Genomic DNA, 23,545 nt, shown 5'->3' with positions numbered 1-23,545 from the left:
GGCAGGTAGAGACTCTGAGGATGGAACTGACATGTTATTAGTGTTGGACAGGGCAGGTAGAGACTCTGAGGATGGAACTGACATGTTATATTAGTGTTGGACAGGGCAGGTAGAGACTCTGAGGATGGAACTGACATGTTATTATAGTGTTGGACAGGGCAGGTAGAGACTCTGAGGATGGAACTGACATGTTATTATAGTGTTGGACAGGACAGGTAGAGACTCTGAGGATGGAACTGACATGTTATTAGTGTTGAACAGGGCAGGTAGGGACTCTGAGGATGGAACTGACATGTTATTAGTGTTGGACAGGGCAGGTAGAGACTCTGAGGATGGAACTGACATGTTATTATAGTGTTGGACAGGGCAGGTAGGGACTCTGAGGATGGAACTGACATGTTATATTAGTGTTGGACAGGGCAGGTAGGGACTCTGAGGATGGAACTGACATGTTATTAGTGTTGGACAGGGCAGGTAGGGACTCTGAGGATGGAACTGACATGTTATTAGTGTTGGACAGGGCAGGTAGAGACTCTGAGGATGGAACTGACATGTTATTAGTGTTGGACAGGGCAGGTAGGGACTCTGAGGATGGAACTGACATGTTATTAGTGTTGGACAGGGCAGGTAGAGACTCTGAGGATGGAACTGACATGTTATTAGTGTTGGACAGGGCAGATAAGGACTCTGAGGATGGAACTGACATGTTATTAGTGTTGGACAGGGCAGATATAGGGACTCTGAGGATGGAACTGACATGTTATTAGTGTTGGACAGGGCAGATATAGGGACTCTGAGGATGGAACTGCCATACATTATTAGTGCCAGCGTCAACATTCCCTTTTTTGTAATTTGTTTAAGTGTGTTTTTTCCTTATGAAAGCAGGTCCAGGATTAAATAATGCTTTGTGGGCATAATTTCTGTATTTATTTTTTCCTCCACTTGATATTGACATTTTTATTAGACGGTTGCCTGTAGTGCCTCTGGCAGTTAATGCACAGACAAAGGCCAAAATTTAAATATCCCAAATCTCGGCCACTCGCCAGGGCTTGGACTGGGACAAAGAATTCGTCCCGGTCATTAAACCGCTAGAGGACCTGAGTTTTGTATTCGACTCCCGATCGTGTCTTTGCACGTCTCTCCTGTCTCTGACCTTGTCCAGATCGTACACCGCATCTCCACTAGCTAAAGAGTGCTGGGGTGCGATGCGAAAATAGCAGATCTACAAGCTTTCTTTGTGAGCTTTTGTGAGCTTTTTTGTGAGCTATTTTTGCATTTTTTTGTTCAAAAGTTCCCCCTCTTACGGGATTTCCGCCCCTGCCACCTCTAACGCTCTCTGCACGTCCCTGTCTGTCCCCAGAACCCAACGTGTCTCCAGAGCTCATGTCCGTCCCCAGCAAGGACCAACAGCAGCCTCTGTCCTGCGCGGAGAGCCGTCGCCGAACGGACTGCGAGGCTATCCATGGCCTGGGAGCCACCACAGGGAGGTGCCAGTGGAGACAAGGCACCGAGAAAGGTACACAATACACTCTTAACCACAGGGAGGTGCCAGTGGAGACAAGGCACCGAGAAAGGTACACAATACACTCTTAACCACAGGGAGGTGCCAGTGGAGACAAGGCACGAGAAAGGTACACAATACACTCTTAACCACAGGGAGGTGCCAGTGGAGACAAGGCACCGAGAAAGGTACACAATACACTCTTAACCACAGGGAGGTGCCAGTGGAGACAAGGCACCGAGAAAGGTACACAATACACTCTTAACCACAGGGAGGTGCCAGTGGAGACAAGGCACCGAGAAAGGTACACAATACACTCTTAACCACAGGGAGGTGCCAGTGGAGACAAGGCACCGAGAAAGGTACACAATACACTCTTAACCACAGGGAGGTGCCAGTGGAGACAAGGCACCGAGAAAGGTACACAATACACTCTTAACACATTTAGTACCGGAACTGCATCAAAATAAAGGCGCTGCTTGCGCCAGAGTAATCGCCAGAGTAGTGATCGCTTCTATTTTGAAAGCCATGAACCGGAAATACTTTCTTAAAAAAGTTGACTGACAAAGTGCCATCACAATCTCCGATCATCTTAATATATTTATATACGCTTCAAAAAGAGTTCATATTTTGCGGGAGAGACGGATGAGGAGCAGAAACGCAGCGCCAGCATATCGATCCATTCATCACCACGGAGAGCGCCCTGGATGAGGAGATACGAGTCATTCTTTCCGCCGCGCTAACATGGGAGTCAATGACAAGCTAATAGTTTCACAGAGCGTTAGCATACGGCAAGCGAAAAGCGAAATGCCAAAAAAAAAAAAAGTAATTATTCTGAATATTATTATCTCGCCCCGCGTCGTTTGGACGTCGCTAGGACGTCCACAGACGTCTAAGGCACCTCTCGGTTCCAATCCTTATGACGTTTCAGGACGTATTATGTACAAAATGTGTTAACCACAGGGAGGTGCCCGTGGAGACAAGGCACCGAGAAAGGTACACAATACACTCTTAACCACAGGGAGGTGCCAGTGGAGACAAGGCACCGAGAAAGGTACACGATACACTCTTAACCACAGGGAGGTGCCAGTGGAGACAAGGCACCGAGAAAGGTACACGATACACTCTTAACCACAGGGAGGTGCCAGTGGAGACAAGGCACCGAGAAAGGTACACAATACACTCTTAACCACAGGGAGGTGCCAGTGGAGACAAGGCACCGAGAAAGGTACACGATACACTCTTAACCACAGGGAGGTGCCAGTGGAGACAAGGCACCGAGAAAGGTACACAATACACTCTTAACCACAGGGAGGTGCCAGTGGAGACAAGGCACCGAGAAAGGTACACAATACACTCTTAACCACAGGGAGGTGCCAGTGGAGACAAGGCACCGAGAAAGGTACACAATACACTCTTAACCACAGGGAGGTGCCAGTGGAGACAAGGCACCGAGAAAGGTACACAATACACTCTTAACCACAGGGAGGTGCCAGTGGAGACAAGGCACCGAGAAAGGTACACAATACACTCTTAACCACAGGGAGGTGCCAGTGGAGACAAGGCACCGAGAAAGGTACACAATACACTCTTAACCACAGGGAGGTGCCAGTGGAGACAAGGCACCGAGAAAGGTACACAATACACTCTTAACCACAGGGAGGTGCCAGTGGAGACAAGGCACCGAGAAAGGTACACAATACACTCTTAACCACAGGGAGGTGCCCGTGGAGACAAGGCACCGAGAAAGGTACACAATACACTCTTAACCACAGGGAGGTGCCAGTGGAGACAAGGCACCGAGAAAGGTACACAATACACTCTTAACCACAGGGAGGTGCCCGTGGAGACAAGGCACCGAGAAAGGTACACAATACACTCTTAACCACAGGGAGGTGCCAGTGGAGACAAGGCACCGAGAAAGGTACACGATACACTCTTAACCACAGGGAGGTGCCAGTGGAGACAAGGCACCGAGAAAGGTACACAATACACTCTTAACCACAGGGAGGTGCCCGTGGAGACAAGGCACCGAGAAAGGTACACAATACACTCTTAACCACAGGGAGGTGCCAGTGGAGACAAGGCACCGAGAAAGGTACACAATACACTCTTAACCACAGGGAGGTGCCAGTGGAGACAAGGCACCGAGAAAGGTACACAATACACTCTTAACTGCTATTATGGGCACGCAGCTTTCTTAACAGCGGGCGAGCATCGGCCGACACGTCGCCCAATCGCCCGTTATCGCCCGAAAAGATGAAATATTTGTATCTTTTCGGGCGACGTTGCGCCGCCCGCTTTTCCACCATCGCCTGTTCGCCTGCTATCGCCGGTAGTCACCGGGGTCCCATAGACAGTAGAGTCCCATAGACAAATAATGCACTTCCGGAAATTTCGTCTGGCTGTCGCCCGCTGTTAAAACGGATTAAATGACTCACACTGTATATGTAACAGAGTTAACTGTATATGTAACAGAGTTAACTGTTAGAGATGTGATTAATGAACGCTGACTTTGTGGACTGGCTTGGTTATTTGGTAGTGTGCCCTGAAACCCACAAGCCTATAACCTCCCCCTATTGGCTGAGCAGTAGATAACCTGAGATGACTGACGTGTTTAATTGTCACTAATTGCTAATTGCACTAATTGTCACTACAATTGTCATTACTTTGTGTTTTTCCAAAAGTCCCTGGCAAGTCATTAAAGTCTTTTTTTATAATTCAGCACTAATGAGACCATGGTTTAGAGACAGTCGCACTGAGGAAAAGACAAGGAAGCAGAGCTGGAGATAGCTGTAGCAGAGACTAGAATGTTGAGGTTCTCTCTGGCGGTAACAGAGATGGATATAGGATCAGGAACGAGTACATCAGAGGGACAGCAGCGCATGTCGGATGTTTTGGAGATATACATAAAGCCAGAGAGGCCAGACTGAGATGGTTTGGACACGTAGGCTACAGAGGAGGGATAGTGAGTATATCATCCATGGAAGGATGTTGAGGTTGGAACTGCCAGGCAGGAGGCCTAGAGAGGAAGACCAAAGATGAGATGTATGGAATGTAGTGAAAGAGGACATGAAGTTAGTTGGTGTGAGAGAAGAGGAGGCAGAGAGAGGACAGGGTGAGATGGTGAGATGGAGGCAGATGATTCACTGTGGAGTTCCCCTGAAGGGAGAAAACATTGAGATCAACAAGACTAACAAAACCAACTTTATGTGGATGGTATAATCTGTAGGAGGCGAGGATTATTTAATTGGTCCACATGGTTTTTAATCCCACTGAGCTGTCTGTCCTCCAGGAATAGTGGAACGTTACTCTACCTGCTCCCCTGACCTGCGGACCTGTCCCGACGGATTCTGTGATGCCATAGAAAGCAAGGACATGTTAATATGCCCACAGGATTGTACAAGTAAGAATTACAAGGCCTTTCGTTTACTTTTATAATGTTGTTGTGCCAGCTACAGTAGTATTCCAAGACACAGTATATAGCCTATGCTGGAAATACACAATTCATATTATGTATTTATTATTTATTTCCCATAATAATGCATGAATAAATCTATACGAATGGTTTTGTCTTTGAAGAGGAACCCATCACTGGAGGTCACGAGAGAGGCTTGATGTTTGGCATCAAGGCCGGCTATGGGACCTGCTCCTGCTACGCCGACACCAAGAACTGCTACTGTGAGAAGGACGACCTGGAGGGTGAGATGATGTTCCTGCAACCCAAATTGGTTAACCCATTTTGGGTGTTAGCATTATGTTATGCTTTAGCTATTGAAAAACAGCAGATCTACAAGCTCATAGCGCGCCACCGAGTGGCGCGCTACGAGCTTGTAGGTCTGCTATTTTTGAAAAATCGAAGAACGACTGACACAGAAACATAGCTTTTTCAGAAAACTGTCATTTTCAAACAGAATCTTTTTAGAATCGTCCTCAGGTCGAAATGGGTGAAAGTCCTTCTACTGTTGGACAAAGGAAAGGAAAGGTACTATGTTTACCCTGCAGGGTAACTGGTCTAAGCTCAAGAACTTGTTTACAGCCAGGCCCTGCTCATAGAACATTTCATGGTAGGGGTTCAATGCCTTGTCCATAAAGGGCACTTCAGCGGTGGTAATTTTAACGTGCCGGTCCGGGGATACGAACTATAGCGACCTTCCGAGTTCCGATATCAAGACCGCTCCGCAAACCGTTTCGGCCACCGCTGCCCTGGACAGACACTGAAATGGTGCCCAGGGCAGGCTACTGTTGGACAGACACTGAACGCCTGTGTTGTCTCTCTCCCCCCTGCAGAGGCTCTGTGTGATGACATGTGTAAGACCATCATCTTCACGGCGGTGATCTTCTCCTTCATCATGTCCCTCCTCCTGACCTCCTACTTCTTCCACCGCTACCACAAGAACTCGCGGCCCAAGCAGCCGCTGGCCTCGGCCGAGATGACCTTCCGCCGGCCCGCCCAGTCCTACCCCATCAGCTACTCCGCCAACAACATACGGCGCGGCTCGCTGGACTCCATGGAGAACCAGGTGGCCATCGACACCTTCAAAATACCCGTGAGTGCATTTATTTCATCTCCCACAGATTATTCCTCGTTGTTACAATTTTCAATTTAAGCATTTATAGCAGACGCTCTTAATCCAGAGCGACTTACATTAAGCAATAACAAAAGCATGGCATACATCACATTATATAAAAAGTAGTTCTCATGAATCATGTATAAACTAAGAACGTAACAGTGGAGTATCTATGTAAACTATACGTATACTATACTTTATTATATATTATACAATTTATACATGTGTACTATAAAGTGCTATGACTACATAAGATGCAATTCTAGTGCTGTCTACGTACGAATATACACAACTATATATAATAATAAAACTTTATTTGTATAGCACCTTTCATGACATGAAATGCAGCTCAAAGTGCTTTACAGAAAAATGGAGAATAAAAGAAGAGCAAGGCAACAACATTAAGAACAAGCAGTAATGCAATACAGTGAGGACATTAAATCAATTAAAAGCAATGTTGTAGAAGTGGGTCTTGAGCTGAGCTTTAAAAATGTCTACAGAGGCTGCCTGACGAAGGTACAGTGGGAGTTTGTTCCATGCCGACGGCCCGTAGAAGCAAAAAGCTGCTTCCCCGTATTTTTTAGTTGCCATTTTTTTTTGGCAAAGCGAGCAGGCCAGCAGTGGAAGACCTTAGGGGGCGGTATGGGACATATTTAGGCAGGCAGTCATGTAGGTAGGAAGGTGCGAGACCATTGAGAGCTTTATAGACAAGTAAAAGAATTTTAAAATCAATCCTAATATATATATAGTCAAAACAGGAAATCATCTTAATTGAGAGGGGAGAAAGAAAAACTCTAAAATATATTGGCAGAAATATGCTTCCATATGGATGGGTTTGTGTTCTATTGTTTTAACAGGAGGACCCCAAGTGGGAGTTTCCTCGTAAAAACCTGGTGCTCGGCAAGACCTTGGGAGAGGGAGAGTTTGGGAAGGTGGTGAAGGCGACGGCGTTCCGGCTGAAGGGGAAGGCCGGCTACACCACCGTGGCTGTGAAGATGCTTAAAGGTGAGACATTATTATTATTATTATTATTATTATTATTAAAGGTGAGACATTATTATTATTATTATTATTATTATTATTAAAGGTGAGCCGGAGCCAGACGGGGCTGCTGGGAAGTATAAAGACCACTGTTGATTTAGATTTTAGTCATAGGGCTGTGTTTTGCGTGTCTTAACCCATTCTGACCTGAGATCAGATTCATACGAGGTTTCCACTGGACAACACACTGGTCTGATGAACCCATTCTGACCTGAGATCAGATTCTAAAAATGTCAGTCGCTCTTCGATTTTTCAAAAAATAGCAGACCTACAAGCTCGTAGCGCGCCACTCGGTGGCGCGCTATGAGCTTGTAGATCTGCTATTTTTCAATAGCTAAAGCATAACATAGTGCTAACACCAAAATGGGTTCCCGTTCAGAATGGGTTAAAGGACCACTTCACAACCTATCTTCGTATAACAGGTCCTCACTAATAATCACGAAAAAATGGTGCAATGTCTTTCTACTCGGTCTGTGGGCAGTTCAGAAACCGTCTTCCAGTGACATCATCGATGGGGAATACAAGCTAATAGAAACGGCAGGCTTTCTATAGTCCTGAAAAGTTGCGGTGCGAAAATGGAAGCCATCTTTCTCACGATAATACAAATCTAAACATTTTTGTAAAAAATAATATTGTTTAAAAAATAATCTGCCTAATGATGATGATGTCACTGGAAGACGGTTTCTAAACTGCCCACAGCCCTCCTATGAGACACAGACTGAGTAGAAGAAAATCGTGCCATTTTATCATGATTATTAGTGAGGACCTATTATATGAAGATAGGTTGAAAAGTGGTGAAGTGGACCTTTAGGTACCAGGTCTTATTCCCTATAACTTGAGTAAACTAAAGACCCTGGAGGCGTGATCAATGCCATGTGGCTATTCTGAGTGGCCAAAGAGCATTGACCACGCCTCCAGGTCTTTAGTTTACTCAAGTTAGGTAATAAGACCTGGTACTTAAGACACGCAAAATACAGCCACAGTCTCTTGAATAGTTTTCATTTAGTTATAGTCACATTTTAGTCACCTGGAATGTTTAAGTGTTAGTCTAGTTTTAGTCGACTAAGTATCATATGATTTTAGTTCTACAGTTGCTTTAGTCGACTAAAATGTATTTTGGCGGGCCTTGATGCCATTGTAATGACTGATTTGACATTTGCTGACAATAGCAGATCCACAAGTTCATGAGCTTGTAGATTGGCTATTTTCAGCATGCAATCAACTGGGAAATGACTTATACTGGATCTCTTGTCCACTAGTCCCTTCCTAACATTTTAGTCTAGAGTTCATATTTGTTGACGGAATTGTCAATATTATTTAGCATTAGTTTTGGTCATCATAGCTTAGTTTTCCTTTAGTTTCAATTTAGTGAAAAAAGGTAGTCGACGGACATTTTTCGTCATGGTATTAGTCTGCAAAATCAACACTGAGTAAAGTAATACCGACATTTTGTGTGTAGTGAATGCATGAAAGAACTCACACCCCTTGGATTCCCTCTTTCTGTCCACATGCAGACCACGCCTCACATAGTGAACTAACTCACACCTCTTCCATTCCCTCTTTCTGTCCACATGCAGACCACGCCTCGCATAGTGAACTAACTCACACCCCTTCCATTCCATTCCCTCTTTCTGTCCACATGCAGACCACGCCTCGCATAGTGAACTCCGTGACCTGCTGTCAGAATTCACGCTGCTGAAGCAAGTCAATCATCCTCACGTGATCAAGATGTTCGGGGCCTGCAGTCAGGATGGTAAGTCCACCCTCCTCTCCTCCTCCCCTCCTCTCCTCCTCTCCTTTTCCTTCATGTTGCCTTGCGTGTTCATGTTGCCTTGCGTGTTCATGTTGCCTGGCGTGTTCATGTTGCCCTGTGTGTTCATGTTGCCCTGTGTGTTCATGTTGCCTTGCGTGTTCATGTTGCCCTGCGTGTTCATGTTGCCTTGTGTGTTCATGTTGCCTTGCGTGTTCATGTTGCCCTGTGTGTTCATGTTGCCTTGCGTGTTCATGTTGCCCTGTGTGTTCATGTTGCCCTGTGTGTTCATGTTGCCCTGCGTGTTCATGTTGCCCTGCGTGTTCATGTTGCCTTGTGTGTTCATGTTGCCTTGCGTGTTCATGTTGCCCTGTGTGTTCATGTTGCCCTGTGTGTTCATGTTGCCCTGTGTGTTCATGTTGCCCTGTGTGTTCATGTTGCCCTGTGTGTTCATGTTGCCCTGTGTGTTCATGTTGCCCTGCGTGTTCATGTTGCCCTGCGTGTGCCTCAGCATTAAGTGGTCCAAGTCTCTGCGTTTCTCTTGACGACAGGTCCATTATATCTGATCGTGGAATATGCCAAATTCGGGTCGCTCCGCAACTTCCTACGTGAGAGCAGGAAGGTGGGGCCTAGCTACATGAGTGGCGGCGGCGATGCTAACCGCAACTCCAGTTACCTGGAGAACCCAGACGACCGGGCGCTCACCATGGGAGACCTGATCTCCTTCGCCTGGCAGATCTCCCGAGGCATGCAGTATCTGGCAGAAATGAAGGTATTTGTCTTTTCAGTGTGATGACTATAGCTATATTAAAAGGAATTGTCCTTGGTCGCTCCGTCATGTGACACTTCATGTGTCTCTTTTATGCCTGGTTCAAAATAAAAAACGTATAAAGCATCAATGAATGTATAAAAGTGTTAATTTATCTCATGTAACTCAGAGAGTGCACAATATTCGTACACTCTTGTATTAGTTAGATTATAATCAACGCAGGGTTTATTTTATAATGCGGGGTGCTTTTATTCAACAGCTCGTTCACAGAGACCTGGCAGCCAGAAACGTGCTCGTCGCGGAGGGGAGGAAGATGAAGATCTCTGACTTTGGGCTTTCCAGAGACGTGTATGAGGAGGACTCGTATGTGAAGAGGAGCAAGGTAAAACTAACGGTGTTAGTCTCTCTCTCTGTCTCTGTCTCTGTCTCTGTCTCTGTCTCTCTCGTTCTTCATTGTTGTCCAAACCTCCCACACCACAGTGTCATACATATCGGACCCTAACATTTGGACATATCCTGCTAAAAGAGAGACAAACAGAATGTTTTAGAACTTTGTTGGCGGAGGTAATGCTATATTAAAATGGGTCTGAGGACCACCGCGGCTCCTGGGGGCCCCCCTGTCAGCAGAAGGGATGTCAGACACAACATAAATAGTCACCACGGTCCTTGGGCACCCCCCCCCCCCCCCCCCCCCCGTCAAATGCACATATATACCTCTATATAGTTGAGTAAGAAATGCGTACAAATGCGTAAGACGAATTCTCGAATGGAACGATATACAATATCAACATGATCTCTCTTTTACTCCTCCAAAGGGCCGCATTCCTGTTAAATGGATGGCAATCGAGTCCCTGTTTGATCACATTTACACAACGCAAAGTGACGTGTAAGTATACATGCCATCCCTAAACTATCACATAGCATTATTCCAGACACTTGGGCTGTATTTTGCGTGTCTTAAGTACCAGGTCTTATTCCCTATAACTTGAGTAAACTAAAGACCTGGAGGCGTGATCAATGCTCTTTGGCCACTCAGAATAGCCAAATGGCATTGATCACGCCTCCAGGTCTTTAGTTTACTCAAGTTAGGGAATAAGACCTGGTACTTAAGACACGCAAAATACAGCCCTATTTCTATATGAATAACAGTGGGTGTATACTATACATTCCTCATAATGTATTATTATTTCCATATTAATTTGTGTGTCGTCCCACCAGCTGGTCCTTTGGCGTGCTCTTATGGGAGATTGTGACTTTGGGAGGAAACCCATATCCAGGCATTGCTCCCGAACGCCTCTTTAACCTGCTGAAGACGGACTACAGGATGGAGAAGCCAGATAACTGCACGGAGGAAATGTGAGCTCACTCTCTCCTCTCTACTGTACTTTACCATATGTAACATATGGAGAGGCTTAACGAGTCTCTGGTGTGCAACAATTCAACGCTGTATACCGAGGGCCATCACTAACTCCGCCACATTAACCCATTCTGACCCGAGATCAGATTCATACGAGGTTTCCACTGGACACACACTGGTCTGATTAACCCATTCTGACCTGAGATCAGATTCTAAAAATGTCAGTCGTTCTTCGATTTTTCAAAAATAGCAGACCTACAAGCTCATAGCGCGCCACTCGGTGGCGCGCTATGAGCTTGTAGATCTGCTGTTTTTCAATAGCTAAAGTTTAACGTATAACGCTTAAAACACCAAAAGGGGTTCTCCCGCACAGAATGGGTTAACCCATTTAGACCTGAGCTCGATTCTACAAAATGTTCTTCTAAATCACGAGGGTTTTCTGAAAAACCTCATGTTTCTATGTCAGTGCTCACACTAAAAACCTCATGTTTCTATGTCAGTGCTCACACTATTTCATATGTATTTGGCCTCCGACCCCCCATCTGAAAATATGTTGTTCCAGGGAGTTAAAACGTTCACTGTGAAAGAACATACCGGTATTCAAAAGATTTGCGCCACATTTTAATGATTTTTCAAAAAATCTACAAGCTCGTATAGCTTGTAGATCTGCTATTTTTCAATAGATAAAGTTTAAACAGGAAAGGAGAGGTCGCACAAACTCATAGTCCCGATGCTAAAAAAAAGTTTTATTTTACCAACGTTTACCAACGTTTGGCGAAACGTTGGTACAATAAAACATTTGTGTGACCTCTCCTTTCCTTTTTTTAAATATATCTCCCGTGGTCAGCACCTCCCTACTCTTGGTGTGCGCTCCTAGTCCTACACCTCTTTGTTTGAATAGATAAAGTTTAAAATAATGGCTAAAACACCAAAAAGTGGTTCCCGCCCAGAATGGCTTAAGTCATTTGAGTGCTGGAAAATGTCAGTGCTGGGAGAGTTGATGTGGCGCTGAGGCTATCTGTGCTGTGAATTCCTCCCTGCAGGTACAGCCTGATGATCCGATGCTGGAAGCAAGAGGCAGACAAGAGGCCCACATTTTCCGACATCAGCAAAGAACTGGAAAAGATGATGGTGAAAAGTCGGGTATGACGATCGAATATCATGAATAAAAAAAACATTTATTTATTTCACACACTGGTGACGTGTTTGGAAAGCGGCTTGTCTGTTGCTGTCTACTGTATTCTCTGCTGTCGGGGGGGGGGGGGGAAACCATAACTCCAAAATGTTCATTTTTCAGGAAATTAAAAATATAAAAATTTCAGGAAATTAAGAAAACCTTATATTTCTTAAAACAAAGCAATACAGCCTCATCAAAGTTGGTGGTGTAACTTTATATATTGTCAATTACTTCCATGAGAGGGGGAGAGGTGGTGGAGTTTATAGCAGACATTCTGAGGGTCCAATGGAGTTAAGAGGTTTTGTCCAAAGCACTTTTTTACTACTTTCCATTGGTTCGATGTTTTCGAAACAACATACAGGCGTAAAGGGTGTTCAATAGCACTGATTTATGGAACAACACACAGACGTAAAGGGTGTTCAATAGCACTGATTTATGAAACAACACACAGACGTAAAGGGTGTTCAATAGCACTGATTTATGAAACAACACACAGACGTAAAGGGTGTTCAATAGCACTGATTTATGAAACAACACACAGACGTAAAGGGTGTTCAATAGCACTGATTTATGGAACAACACACAGACGTAAAGGGTGTTCAATAGCACTGATTTATGAAACAACACACAGACGTAAAGGGTGTTCAATAGCACTGATTTATGAAACAACACACAGACGTAAAGGGTGTTCAATAGCACTGATTTATGAAACAACACACAGACGTAAAGGGTGTTCAATATAGCACTGATTTATGAAACAACACACAGACGTAAAGGGTGTTCAATAGCACTGATTTATGAAACAACACACAGACGTAAAGGGTGTTCAATATAGCACTGATTTATGAAACAACACACAGGCGTAAAGGGTGTTCAATAGCACTGATTTATGAAACAACACACAGACGTAAAGGGTGTTCAATATAGCACTGATTTATGAAACAACACACAGGCGTAAAGGGTGTTCAATAGCACTGATTTATGAAACAACACACAGACGTAAAGGGTGTTCAATATAGCACTGATTTATGAAACAACACACAGGCGTAAAGGGTGTTCAATAGCACTGATTTATGGCAACAACAAAAAATAAATCAAAAACCTCAAAAATGGAGTTATGGGGTTTCCTCCCGACAGCAACGTATGCCTTATAGCCACATGATGTGCTTTCCGCAATTTGACGTCTACTGTATAGCATTACCTGTTTCCAATAATTCACTTCCCAAAAGCTGAGGATTTCTATAGAGAGCTTGTCACTGTTTTGCTGTGAAGGAAGTATTGTAGCAAACATGGGAGACATCACATTATAGCTGTAGGCTCATATAAGGTTACACATTACACATGCACATATACTGTACGCATACTAACACACAAAAGGTTATACTCGTCACGTATTGTGATTTACAGTGGTGGAAAGTAACTTTACTTGAGTATTTCCAACTTCCAGTACTTTTACTTCTACTCCACTACATCTCAGAGCCAAAATGTGTACTTTTACTTCACTACAATCATTTGAAAACTTTAGTTACTAGTTCCTTTGGCGATTTTGATTAGAAAACATACATTAACCACTTCAACCCTATATATATACATTTTGGCCATTTGAAAATGGCCAATCTACCGCGACGCATTGAGAGCTTGTAGATCTGCCATTTTCAATAGATTTTCTACACATTTTGAACTTGTGAAATGGGACATTCTTGCGATATGAGCACATTTACTTTTAGTACTTTTAAGTACATTTTGATGCCGATACTTTTGCACTTTTACTCAAGTACATTTTCAATTCCGTACTTTTACTTGTAACGAAGTATATAGTTCTAAATTGCAGGATTGGTATACTTTTACTTAAGTAAAACAAGTCAGTACTTTTTCCACCACTGGTGATTTAGCTTCTTTATCTGCTAAATGCCTATAACTGTAGCCGCCCAACACCCATACCCACTTAACCCATTCTGACCTGAGATCAGATTCATACGATGTTTCCACTAGGACACACACTGGTCTGATTAACCCATTCTGACCTGAGATCAGATTCTAAAAAATGTCAGTCGTTCTTCGATTAAAAAAAAAATAGCAGACCTACAAGCTCGTAGCGCGCCACTCGGTGGCGCGCTACGAGCTTGTAGATCTGCTATTTTTCAATAGCTAAAGCATGACATGATGCTAACACCAAAAGGGGTTCCCGTTCAGAATGGGTTAAGCCAGTGGTTGTGAGCTTGTACATCTGCTATTTTTGATATTTTGGAAAGGAACAGCTTTGTCCCTATATGTCCCAACCTATGTGACTGTGTGACTATGTCCGTTTAGAGTACCAATAGGGGGTGCTGTTGCACCACTCGCTCTGGTCAGGTTTCTGTTGTCTATAACTAGAATTTCGCCCCCCTTCGGGGGGCTCAATCCTAGTGCCTCCCCGCAGCCCCCCCCCCCCCCCCCCCCACAGCGGTGGGAAAAAATAAGTTGATGTTTTCACTGGTACTTTGGGTAGGCTACAGCACTGCAGCAGTGATACTCAACCTCAGGCCCGCGGGCCACATCAGGCCCGCGGGACCATTATGACTGGCCCACCAATGAAAATCCAAAAAAAAGAAAAAAAAAATCTGGAAAATGAAATAAAAATAAATAAATCTGAATGAAGTTATCTTTAATTACATTATTATAAGTAATACTATTAGAGTTGTACTATTACTCGAACGAAAATAAAAGTTTGGGGCGGGGGGGGGGGGGAGATGCAATGCAAATGAAAGACATATACTGTGTATCCCTATTCCCTGACATAATTTTATAGCTAAACGGACAGAATTCTATTTTATTTGAATGATGAAACCCAGCTGCCATTAATAGTTCTTCACTTATAGCTATCTATTTTCAGGTAGATTGTTTTATTTTACTCAGTCAGCCATATCACTACTACATTTTTTTCATGAAAAAGGTCATAGCTGGGTAATCTATTTTCAGGCAAATTGTGTTTATTGTATTTTATTTTACTCAGCCATAACAATTTATTTTCTGTTAACCAACTTGCTGGCTGGCAGGCAGGCAGACAGCTACTCATAGACAGGCAGACAGACAGCTACTCATGGATAATTGGACAGGCAGGCAGTCAGACAGCTACTCATAGACAGGCAGACAGACAGCTACTCATGGAGAATTGGACAGGCAGGCAGACAGCTACTCATAGACAGGCAGACAGACAGCTACTCATGGAGAATTGGACAGGCAGGCAGGCAGACAGCTACTCATAGACAGGCAGACAGACAGCTACTCATGGACAATTGGACAGGCAGGCATGAAGGCAGACAGCTACTCATAGACAGACAGACAGCTACTCATGGACAATTGGACAGGCAGGAAGGCAGACAGCTACTCATAGACAGACAGACAGCTACTCATGGACAATTGGACAGGCAGGCAGGCAGACAGCTACTCATAGACAGACAGACAGCTACTCATGGACAATTGGACAGGCAGGAAGGCAGACAGCTACTCATAGACAGGCAGACAGACAGCTACTCATGGACAATTAGGCAGGCAGGCAGGCAGGCAGACAGCTACTCATAGACAGGCAGACAGACAGCTACTCATGGACAATTAGGCAGGCAGGCAGACAGCTACTCAGACAGGCAGACAGACAGCTACTCATGGACAATTGGACAGACAGGCAGGCAGGCAGACAGCTACTCATAGACAGGCAGGCAGACAGCTACTCATAGACAGGCAGACAGTAAGACAGCTACTCATTGACAGACAGACAAATAACTACTCATGGACAGACAGACAGGCAGGCAGGCAAAGAGCTACTCATGTTATGTTATTATGTTATTATAACAGCTGCTCATGTTATGTGCAATAATTTGTGCAGTTATGGAAACAGCTCTTTGTGTTTATGCAAGAAAATGTAACACATTTATTTATTTACATATTGTGTGCATGCACATTGTACTTTCCGCCGCGGATTTATTTATTTCCCAAATGGTCTAAAATTGAGTTATTTAGCATACTTTTACCAATGAATTAGCCTATACACAGACAACGACTGATTAGCCTATTTTGGACGATATGGGTCTTTTCTCGAGTCACTCCGCTGAAAGTGTCAGTGTTGCTGCCTTACACACCCGCCGCCTATGGGCACTGTACTGTAGGCATATAATACCTGGCTAGGTGAAAACAAAAGAAACCCGATTAGCATTTGAGTACTTTTAACACCTCTGAACAGCCGGCGGAATTCCAGAGCATGTGTAAATACGCTAGTATGCAGTCTGTGACAGAGTCACAGAGTGTCAATAATTCCCAGAAAATCTGTAATGTTAATATAAAATGTCCACGAAAATCCTCATGGGGGCTAAAAGGGGCTATTTAATTCTTCATATAGCCCCCACAGACTCGACGTCGTTGGACAGACTCCACTTCATGTTTCAGCTGTGTTTTTAAACTCAGTAGTGTGCCCTGCACACAGCGCACACTCGCAATTGCAGCTGGAGGGCGACGCGACACACACACACCCCCCCCCCCCCCACACACACACACACACACGCACACTTTTTTTCGCTCGAAATTCTTATTCACAATGACATCGAGTTGAGGTGTTTGTTTTAAGGGTAATTGTTGCATAAGCGCTATTTCGCACTATTTCTCCCTCCCCTCCCCTGTGTCTGAAGCAGCTAGCATGGAAGCTATATGGATTATGGAAGCTTTCCCTCCGATTGCACAGACACAACCATGCCGTTATCCACGCGTCCATCCGATTGCTTTTAATGTAAATGTCCCATCCACTGAGCAAAAGCGATATAAGCGCCTTATTCATTCATTCCATTCATTTGGGTGTGGGGCTGTGCAGTGGTGTGGGCAGCCTTTCTGACGGAGGCTCGGAGCTGCTGCTGCTGACGCTGTTCGAGTCGCATGGAGCAGTATAGAGTAGGCGTGGCGCAGCATTAGAAGGGCGCAGCAAATGCACGACATTGAGGGGTAGAAACCATCCCGGTCGCGTGGTTCATCTAACGCGTGTGTCACTGTGAAGGACTGGCCCCATTAAGTGAACGTAGTTGAGCCCAATATTGGCGTTACGCATTTCACTTGAATAATGTTGTGTGCGCACGCTGAGAAAGACAGTTATTTAATGAAACTGAAAATTATAACGTGCTGCACTGTCTCGCCGCCGTATAGCCATTCCTGTGTGTGTGTGTGTGTGTGTGTGTGTGTGTGTGTGCAGGCGTGTAGTCGGCATTGGCTGGCAGGCGAAAATAGCAAAAGCTATACGTGTAACGTAAATATTTCGGCACAATCCAAGTAGTGACAATGAACAATGTTGATTTAACTAAGGGATTCGCTGAGTGTTTTATTTTGTAAATACAGGGATTTAGAAGTGATAAGCAAAATAGTGAGCCAATAATTTCTCCCCTTCCTTCTGTCTGTTATCCTGCGAGAGCCCTAAAAAGCAAGATGGCTGATTGTGAGACTGAAGAGTAGTGTGGGGGCGGGCCTGGTGGGCCTATGAGAACACAGAGCAGTGTTGCCAGGTTTGCGAATTGTAAGCGAGTTGCAGTGTGTGTAAATAGCGTGGTTGTGGCCTTGTTTCTGCCCCTGTTGGGGCAACAGAACCTGTAGACCAGTTTCTGTCCACCGCTTTTGGCCACGTGACCAACTTGACAAATGTTAAAATAGATGACATTCCCAAAATAGCCTAGGGACGCCAGTTTGAAAGTGTATAATTTGCTGTTCTGATCAGTTATCCACACGAACTAAAATATGGCCTTGGGATTGGGTAGACAGACACAAAGCATTCCAGTTAGACTGTTGTTATACTATATTATACAGTATAATACAGTGTCTTTAATTAACGGACCACTTTTCAACCTATCTTCATTTAATTAGTCCTCAGTCCTCACTAATGTTCATGATAAAATACCACCATTTTTTCCCACTCAGTCTGTCTCGAGGGCTGTGGGCAGCTCAGAAACCAGTCCACCAGTGACAATATCGTTAGGCAGATTCTTTTTTTTCTTTTTTTTTCACTTAATTTTTATTGAAGGAAGAACAGACACAAACAAAACAAACAACTAACAAGACAATACGGGAAAGAAAAGGAAAAGAAAAAGGACAAAAAGTTAAAGAAAAAAAGGCTGCATTTTTCATATTACAATAAACATTCAATGAAATTCTATTGCAATATCACTAGGCTGAGAGAAGAGATTCCACTTTTCCCATTTTTTATAGAATTTATCCTCTTGTAGTCTCAGTATGAATGTTAGTTTTTCCATAGAATACAGTTCCTCAATAATGTCCATCCATTGATCTTTCGTTGGTGGGTCCTGTTGGTAGGCAGATTCTTTTTTAAACAAGATTTAGTTTTTTTGTTTTAATATTTAGATTTTTATTATCGTGAGAACGATGGCTTCCATTATATTAACGCATTGCAACTTTTCGCACGCGGGTGTTTTCAGCCCTCAGCTATTGGGCCATGCATCCAGCAAGCCCAACCCAGTAGTCACTTTGAGTGGCACCACACAGAGCCCAACCCAGTGGTCACTTTGAGTGGCACCACACAGAGCCCAACCCAGTAGTCACTTTGAGTGGCACCACACAGAGCCCAACCCAGTAGTCACTTTGAGTGGCACCACACAGAGCCCAACCCAGTAGTCACTTTGAGTGGCACCACACAGAGCCCAACCCAGTAGTCACTTTGAGTGGCACCACACAGAGCCCAACCCAGTAGTCACTTTGAGTGGCACCACACAGAGCCCAACCCAGTAGTCACTTTGAGTGGCACCACACAGAGCCCAACCCAGTGGTCACTTTGAGTGGCACCACACAGAGCCCAACCCAGTGGTCACTTTGAGTGGCACCACACAGAGCCCAACCCAGTAGTCACTTTGAGTGGCACCACACAGAGCCCAACCCAGTAGTCACTTTGAGTGGCACCACACAGAGCCCAACCCAGTGGTCACTTTGAGTGGCACCACACAGAGCCCAACCCAGTAGTCACTTTGAGTGGCACCACACAGAGCCCAACCCAGTAGTCAACACCCAACTTTTCAGGAATAGAAAAAGCCTGCTGTTTCTATTAGCTTGGATTCCCCATCGATGATGTCACTGGTGGTGTCCACCAGTGACATCATCGATGGGGAATCCAAGCTAAAAGGTTTCTGAATTGCCCACAGGCCCTCCCATCCATGAGACACAGACCGAGTGGTGGCATCATGAACATTATAGTGAGGACCAATTATATGAATCCGCATTGTAAGCTTGTAGATCTTCTATTTTCAAAAGATTTGTATACATTTGAAAACTTGGAATTCTGCACAATGAGTACTTTTACTCTTGGACTTGGTATATACTTTAACCCATTCTGACCTGAGATCAGATTCATACGAGGTTTCCACTGGGACACACACTGGTCTGTCTGATTAACCCATTCTGACCTGAGATCAGATTTTTAAAAAATTCAGTCGTAATAGCAGACCTACAAGCTCATAGCGCGCCACTCGGTGGCGCGCTATGAGCTTGTAGATCTGCTATTTTTCAATAGGCTAAAGCATAACATGATGCTAACACAAAAATGGGTTCCCGTTCAGAATGGGTTAAGTACACAGACTATAGTATACCTGTACCTCTATATATTGCAGTATTGATAACATCCGAGTCCTTTATTCCACCACTGCTCATTGTGGGCTTGTTTGCGTTGATGAATCCTTCTCCCTCTAGGACTACCTGGACCTGGCAGCGTCCACGCCGGCTGACGCCCTCCTGTACGATGACACCCTCTCTGAAGAGGACACGCCCCTAGTGGACTGTAATAACGCCCCTCTCCCTCGAACCCTCCCCTCCACATGGATTGAAAACAAGCTCTATGGTAGAATCTCCCACGCATTCACTAGATTTTAGAGACAGGGACACACAACAAAAGCTCTCTTTATTTGGCAAGTTTTTGATTGGCTTTGTTTCTGTAGTCAGTGCGTGCGTACGTACGTACGTACGTGGCCGCAAGCACACTGTCGCGCGTGGACGCGTCCGAAGAACCTGAAGCCCTTCTTCTTCTTTGTGGGGTTTCTAGACCGCTGGTGGATGGAAAAGCTCCACCTCCGCGCCCGACTGACGCGACGGACATCTGCCTTCCCGGATGCGCTCTCCTCCGCGTCAGTCGGGCGCGGAGGTGAAGCTTCTTTTCCATCCACCAGCTGTCTAGAAACCGTGCGCAGCTGCTGTGCGCAGCCGAAGACGTGCGCGACCACGCGCGACAGTCTGCCCTCCGCTGCGTGTGTGTGTGTGTGTGTGACTGGGATCTATAGGCATGCCTTTTCTTTTCCTCCTGATACTGCTGATATAAACTCTCATTTCATCGTAAATGAGAGAGACTCAGTGAAAACAAAAGATCTCGTGTCTTTCTTGTCGACCTTTCTTCTGTTATTTGGACCTGCTTCCAATGTACATGAGACCTGACCGAAAATGGTACTTTTGTAAATATTTAAGATATTCCATTCGTTATTCTCATTCACGACACTATTGATATATATATATATATATATATATATATACACGATTCAACTGCATTTTTATTTGTAAATTCATTTTTCATTCTACGTCTCCTTTCACATACGAACACACTTTTTTGTTTTCCATTTGAAGACATTAATGTACAGTATGTAACATTTGAAACAGGTCCTTTGCTGAATCTAGCCCTAGAATGGCTCTTGTTGTTTCATACAGTTTGTACAGTATTTCACATACAGAGCCATAGAACACCCTGGTTACATTCTGGTCGGACGCAAAATGCACGAAATGTGATAAATGCTCTGTTTGTACTCACCCATTACATAATTCCAAAGACGTGGAGTGAAATGTGGTCCTCTAGTTTCATATCCATGTGAAAGTTCTGGCACAAAACGTGTATTAATAGTCAAATATCTCCACTTTTTCACGAGACGCACACGGACGTCTTTCTCGCCGGGCAAAGGGGCCCGGAATGACAGCTGGACTTAATTTATCAAAACTTCCTCTGATCACCACAAACGTCATCACCAATTGACCAGGGAAGCACAAATGTTCGGGTCACACAATTGGCAGGTGCCTGGCGATAGGTGCTGGGTAATTAATCACACCACTTGCCAATTGTGTGACCCGAACTTTTGTGTTTCCCTGGTCAATATTGGTGATGACGTCTGCGGTAAACAACAGGAAGTATTGGTAAAATCAGTCCATCGATGATTCCGTGGGCCCCTCGCCCCGGAGAGAAAGACGTGTAAAAGTGAAAAAGTGGAGATAATTTACTAAATACACGTTTTGTGCCAAAACGTTCACATGGATATGAAACTAGACGACCACATTTCTCTCCACGTCTTTGGAGTTATTTAATGGGTGAGTACAAACGGAGCATTAGCACATTTAGGCCGCCCATAATTCAATTCAACCAGGAGCGGGTGGAAGGGATCTATGCCTGTGATATACATGATAAATTTACGAAGTTAAATAAAATGATCACAGGCATTCTAGATCTATGCTAGCTGAATCAATCACTCTTTGTGGTTTGAATTCCAGATTGTCTTACATTTCCTGAGTTTCCAATGTAGGCTACAGTACATAATTAATTTGCTATAAATATATAACTATTCCACAATGCTGAACAGAGAAACAGTAAGGCTTTTGAACTTAACTCTTGGGTAACACTGACTGATAAAAAAACAAAAAAGTATTATTACTGATCATCTGACTTAAGGGAACATGTTTGCAAAATACGCTGATTGCTTAAGGAAGTTAATCCCAGAAATGACAGTGACCTGTCCTTGTTCAAATGGTTACAGTAAGGCAACCATTTGATCTAATTTTTTACTGAAACCAAAATCAATGGGGCCTGCCGTGCAAAAGACACCACTGATACAATACATAGAAAACTAATCATATATTTTACTCGTCCTTAGGAGGATACCAGTCACTTCATGCTTCCAGGAGGATTTACTTCATATTAAGTAACGGCATATAGAGTTACTTTCGAGAGCCTTACTGTCTGCACACTACTGTTATTTCTTTCACTTGAGTGCAGAAAAATGATATGTTCTCGTTTTTAGGCATGTCATACCCGAACTGGCCCGAGAAGAGCCCGGTACCGGTACTACCGCTCAACAGACACGATGCCACTAACCCAGTCTTTACAAGATATGCCAATGATAGCGTTTATGCAAACTGGATGGCTTTGCCTTCGCCCGCTAAAATTGTGGACAAGCTTGATAGCTAAAGACAAAGCAACACACTGTAGAAAAGATGACCTATCAGTAGATGTGTATATTTCTATAAAAAAAAAAAAATACTGTACATACATGTATACAATTTGATGCTATAAAAGTTGGTTCCCTTTTTTATTTCTGTTGCACGGGTAATTCAGCATTTAAACTGCAGGGGGTCTTTTATTTGCTGCAAAACGGGCTGGAATAAACACATAGACCATGCTTCATGCAGCTCACCGGTATGTTAATCATTACCTCGAGGTCATGTTGGCCAAGTTGTATCATTCATTGCATGACTATTGTTACTGTACCAGGTTACTGTACCAGGTTGTATATGTCAATGTTCATGTCTTTCAAGTGCCTAGCTGTGCCGCTTCTACGATAGCCTCCGATTATTAATGTGCGACTGTGAAGATCTTTGTTCCAGCCCAGGAATTAAAGGGGACGCCTTTACCATCACCATGTTGTAGATCTCTGGGATTGAGTGGACAAAAAAAAAAGGGAGAATGCTGAACTTGTTCTGAAAATGTAAAGTTTCTACCTGAGAGGATCCGTGTTCTGACAAATGTAAACACTACTTTTGTGCCCACCCCCCCACCCCACCCCCCAAGTAGTCTTTCAAACTGTACTTGCCAAAGAAAGAAAAGAATGTTTTTATTTCTTTGTTTTTGTACACAGAAGAATATCAAACAGTGAGTGCTACTCCAGTATAAGGACGTAATGAGGCGTAATGTAGACTGTGGCGACCATGTCGGATGTTAAACTGCAGATCACTTTTTGATTCCTTATAATGGCAATGATCTTTGTGCAAAAAAACAAAACAAAAAAAACGTATAATTATGTAAACTAAATGAGTGTTATCATTGTTATGTTGTTATGGTTTTTGATTATGTTGAAATTAATAAACATTTTGAAATGTGCAGTATTTTTGGCCATGTCAAGTATTTTATAGAGGTCATGTGATATGATGGTAAACTTTAAATTGGGTTTCACACTTTCAAAATGACTTTTTAATGTATGTACATGTTCTGAGGTTAATATAGCTTTGGGAATTTCCATAAATTATCATTTTAGCTGTTCATTTGTGAACGTGTTCAGGGTCAGATTTGTCTTGAAGTTCAATGGGGAAGAAAATGCTTTGGATTAATTTAAGATTAGATTTGTT

General features: G+C 43.9%; 1 protein-coding gene across 1 annotated transcript in view; it reads left to right on the top strand.

The window, feature by feature from the left end:
* ret (ret proto-oncogene receptor tyrosine kinase) overlaps nucleotides 1-23,305 on the top strand; it is a 49,353-nt gene extending 26,048 nt beyond the window's left edge. The window contains exons 8-20 of the mRNA XM_080782220.1: nucleotides 1,361-1,516; nucleotides 4,797-4,907; nucleotides 5,084-5,203; nucleotides 5,792-6,051; nucleotides 6,930-7,077; nucleotides 8,759-8,866; nucleotides 9,415-9,635; nucleotides 9,892-10,014; nucleotides 10,448-10,518; nucleotides 10,851-10,988; nucleotides 12,033-12,132; nucleotides 19,868-20,015; nucleotides 22,225-23,305. Of these exons, the coding sequence (XP_080638346.1) occupies nucleotides 1,361-1,516; nucleotides 4,797-4,907; nucleotides 5,084-5,203; nucleotides 5,792-6,051; nucleotides 6,930-7,077; nucleotides 8,759-8,866; nucleotides 9,415-9,635; nucleotides 9,892-10,014; nucleotides 10,448-10,518; nucleotides 10,851-10,988; nucleotides 12,033-12,132; nucleotides 19,868-20,015; nucleotides 22,225-22,391 (1,871 nt within the window). The 3' untranslated portion in view covers nucleotides 22,392-23,305. The remainder of the gene's footprint in view (nucleotides 1-1,360; nucleotides 1,517-4,796; nucleotides 4,908-5,083; nucleotides 5,204-5,791; nucleotides 6,052-6,929; nucleotides 7,078-8,758; nucleotides 8,867-9,414; nucleotides 9,636-9,891; nucleotides 10,015-10,447; nucleotides 10,519-10,850; nucleotides 10,989-12,032; nucleotides 12,133-19,867; nucleotides 20,016-22,224) is intronic.
* Nucleotides 23,306-23,545: the final 240 nt, after the last annotated feature.

The sequence above is a fragment of the Protomyctophum bolini genome (genome assembly GCF_963924005.1).
Source record: "Protomyctophum bolini genome assembly, chromosome: 14".
Lineage (NCBI taxonomy): Eukaryota > Metazoa > Chordata > Actinopteri > Myctophiformes > Myctophidae > Protomyctophum > Protomyctophum bolini.
This window is presented reverse-complemented; position numbering and strand designations above follow the sequence as displayed.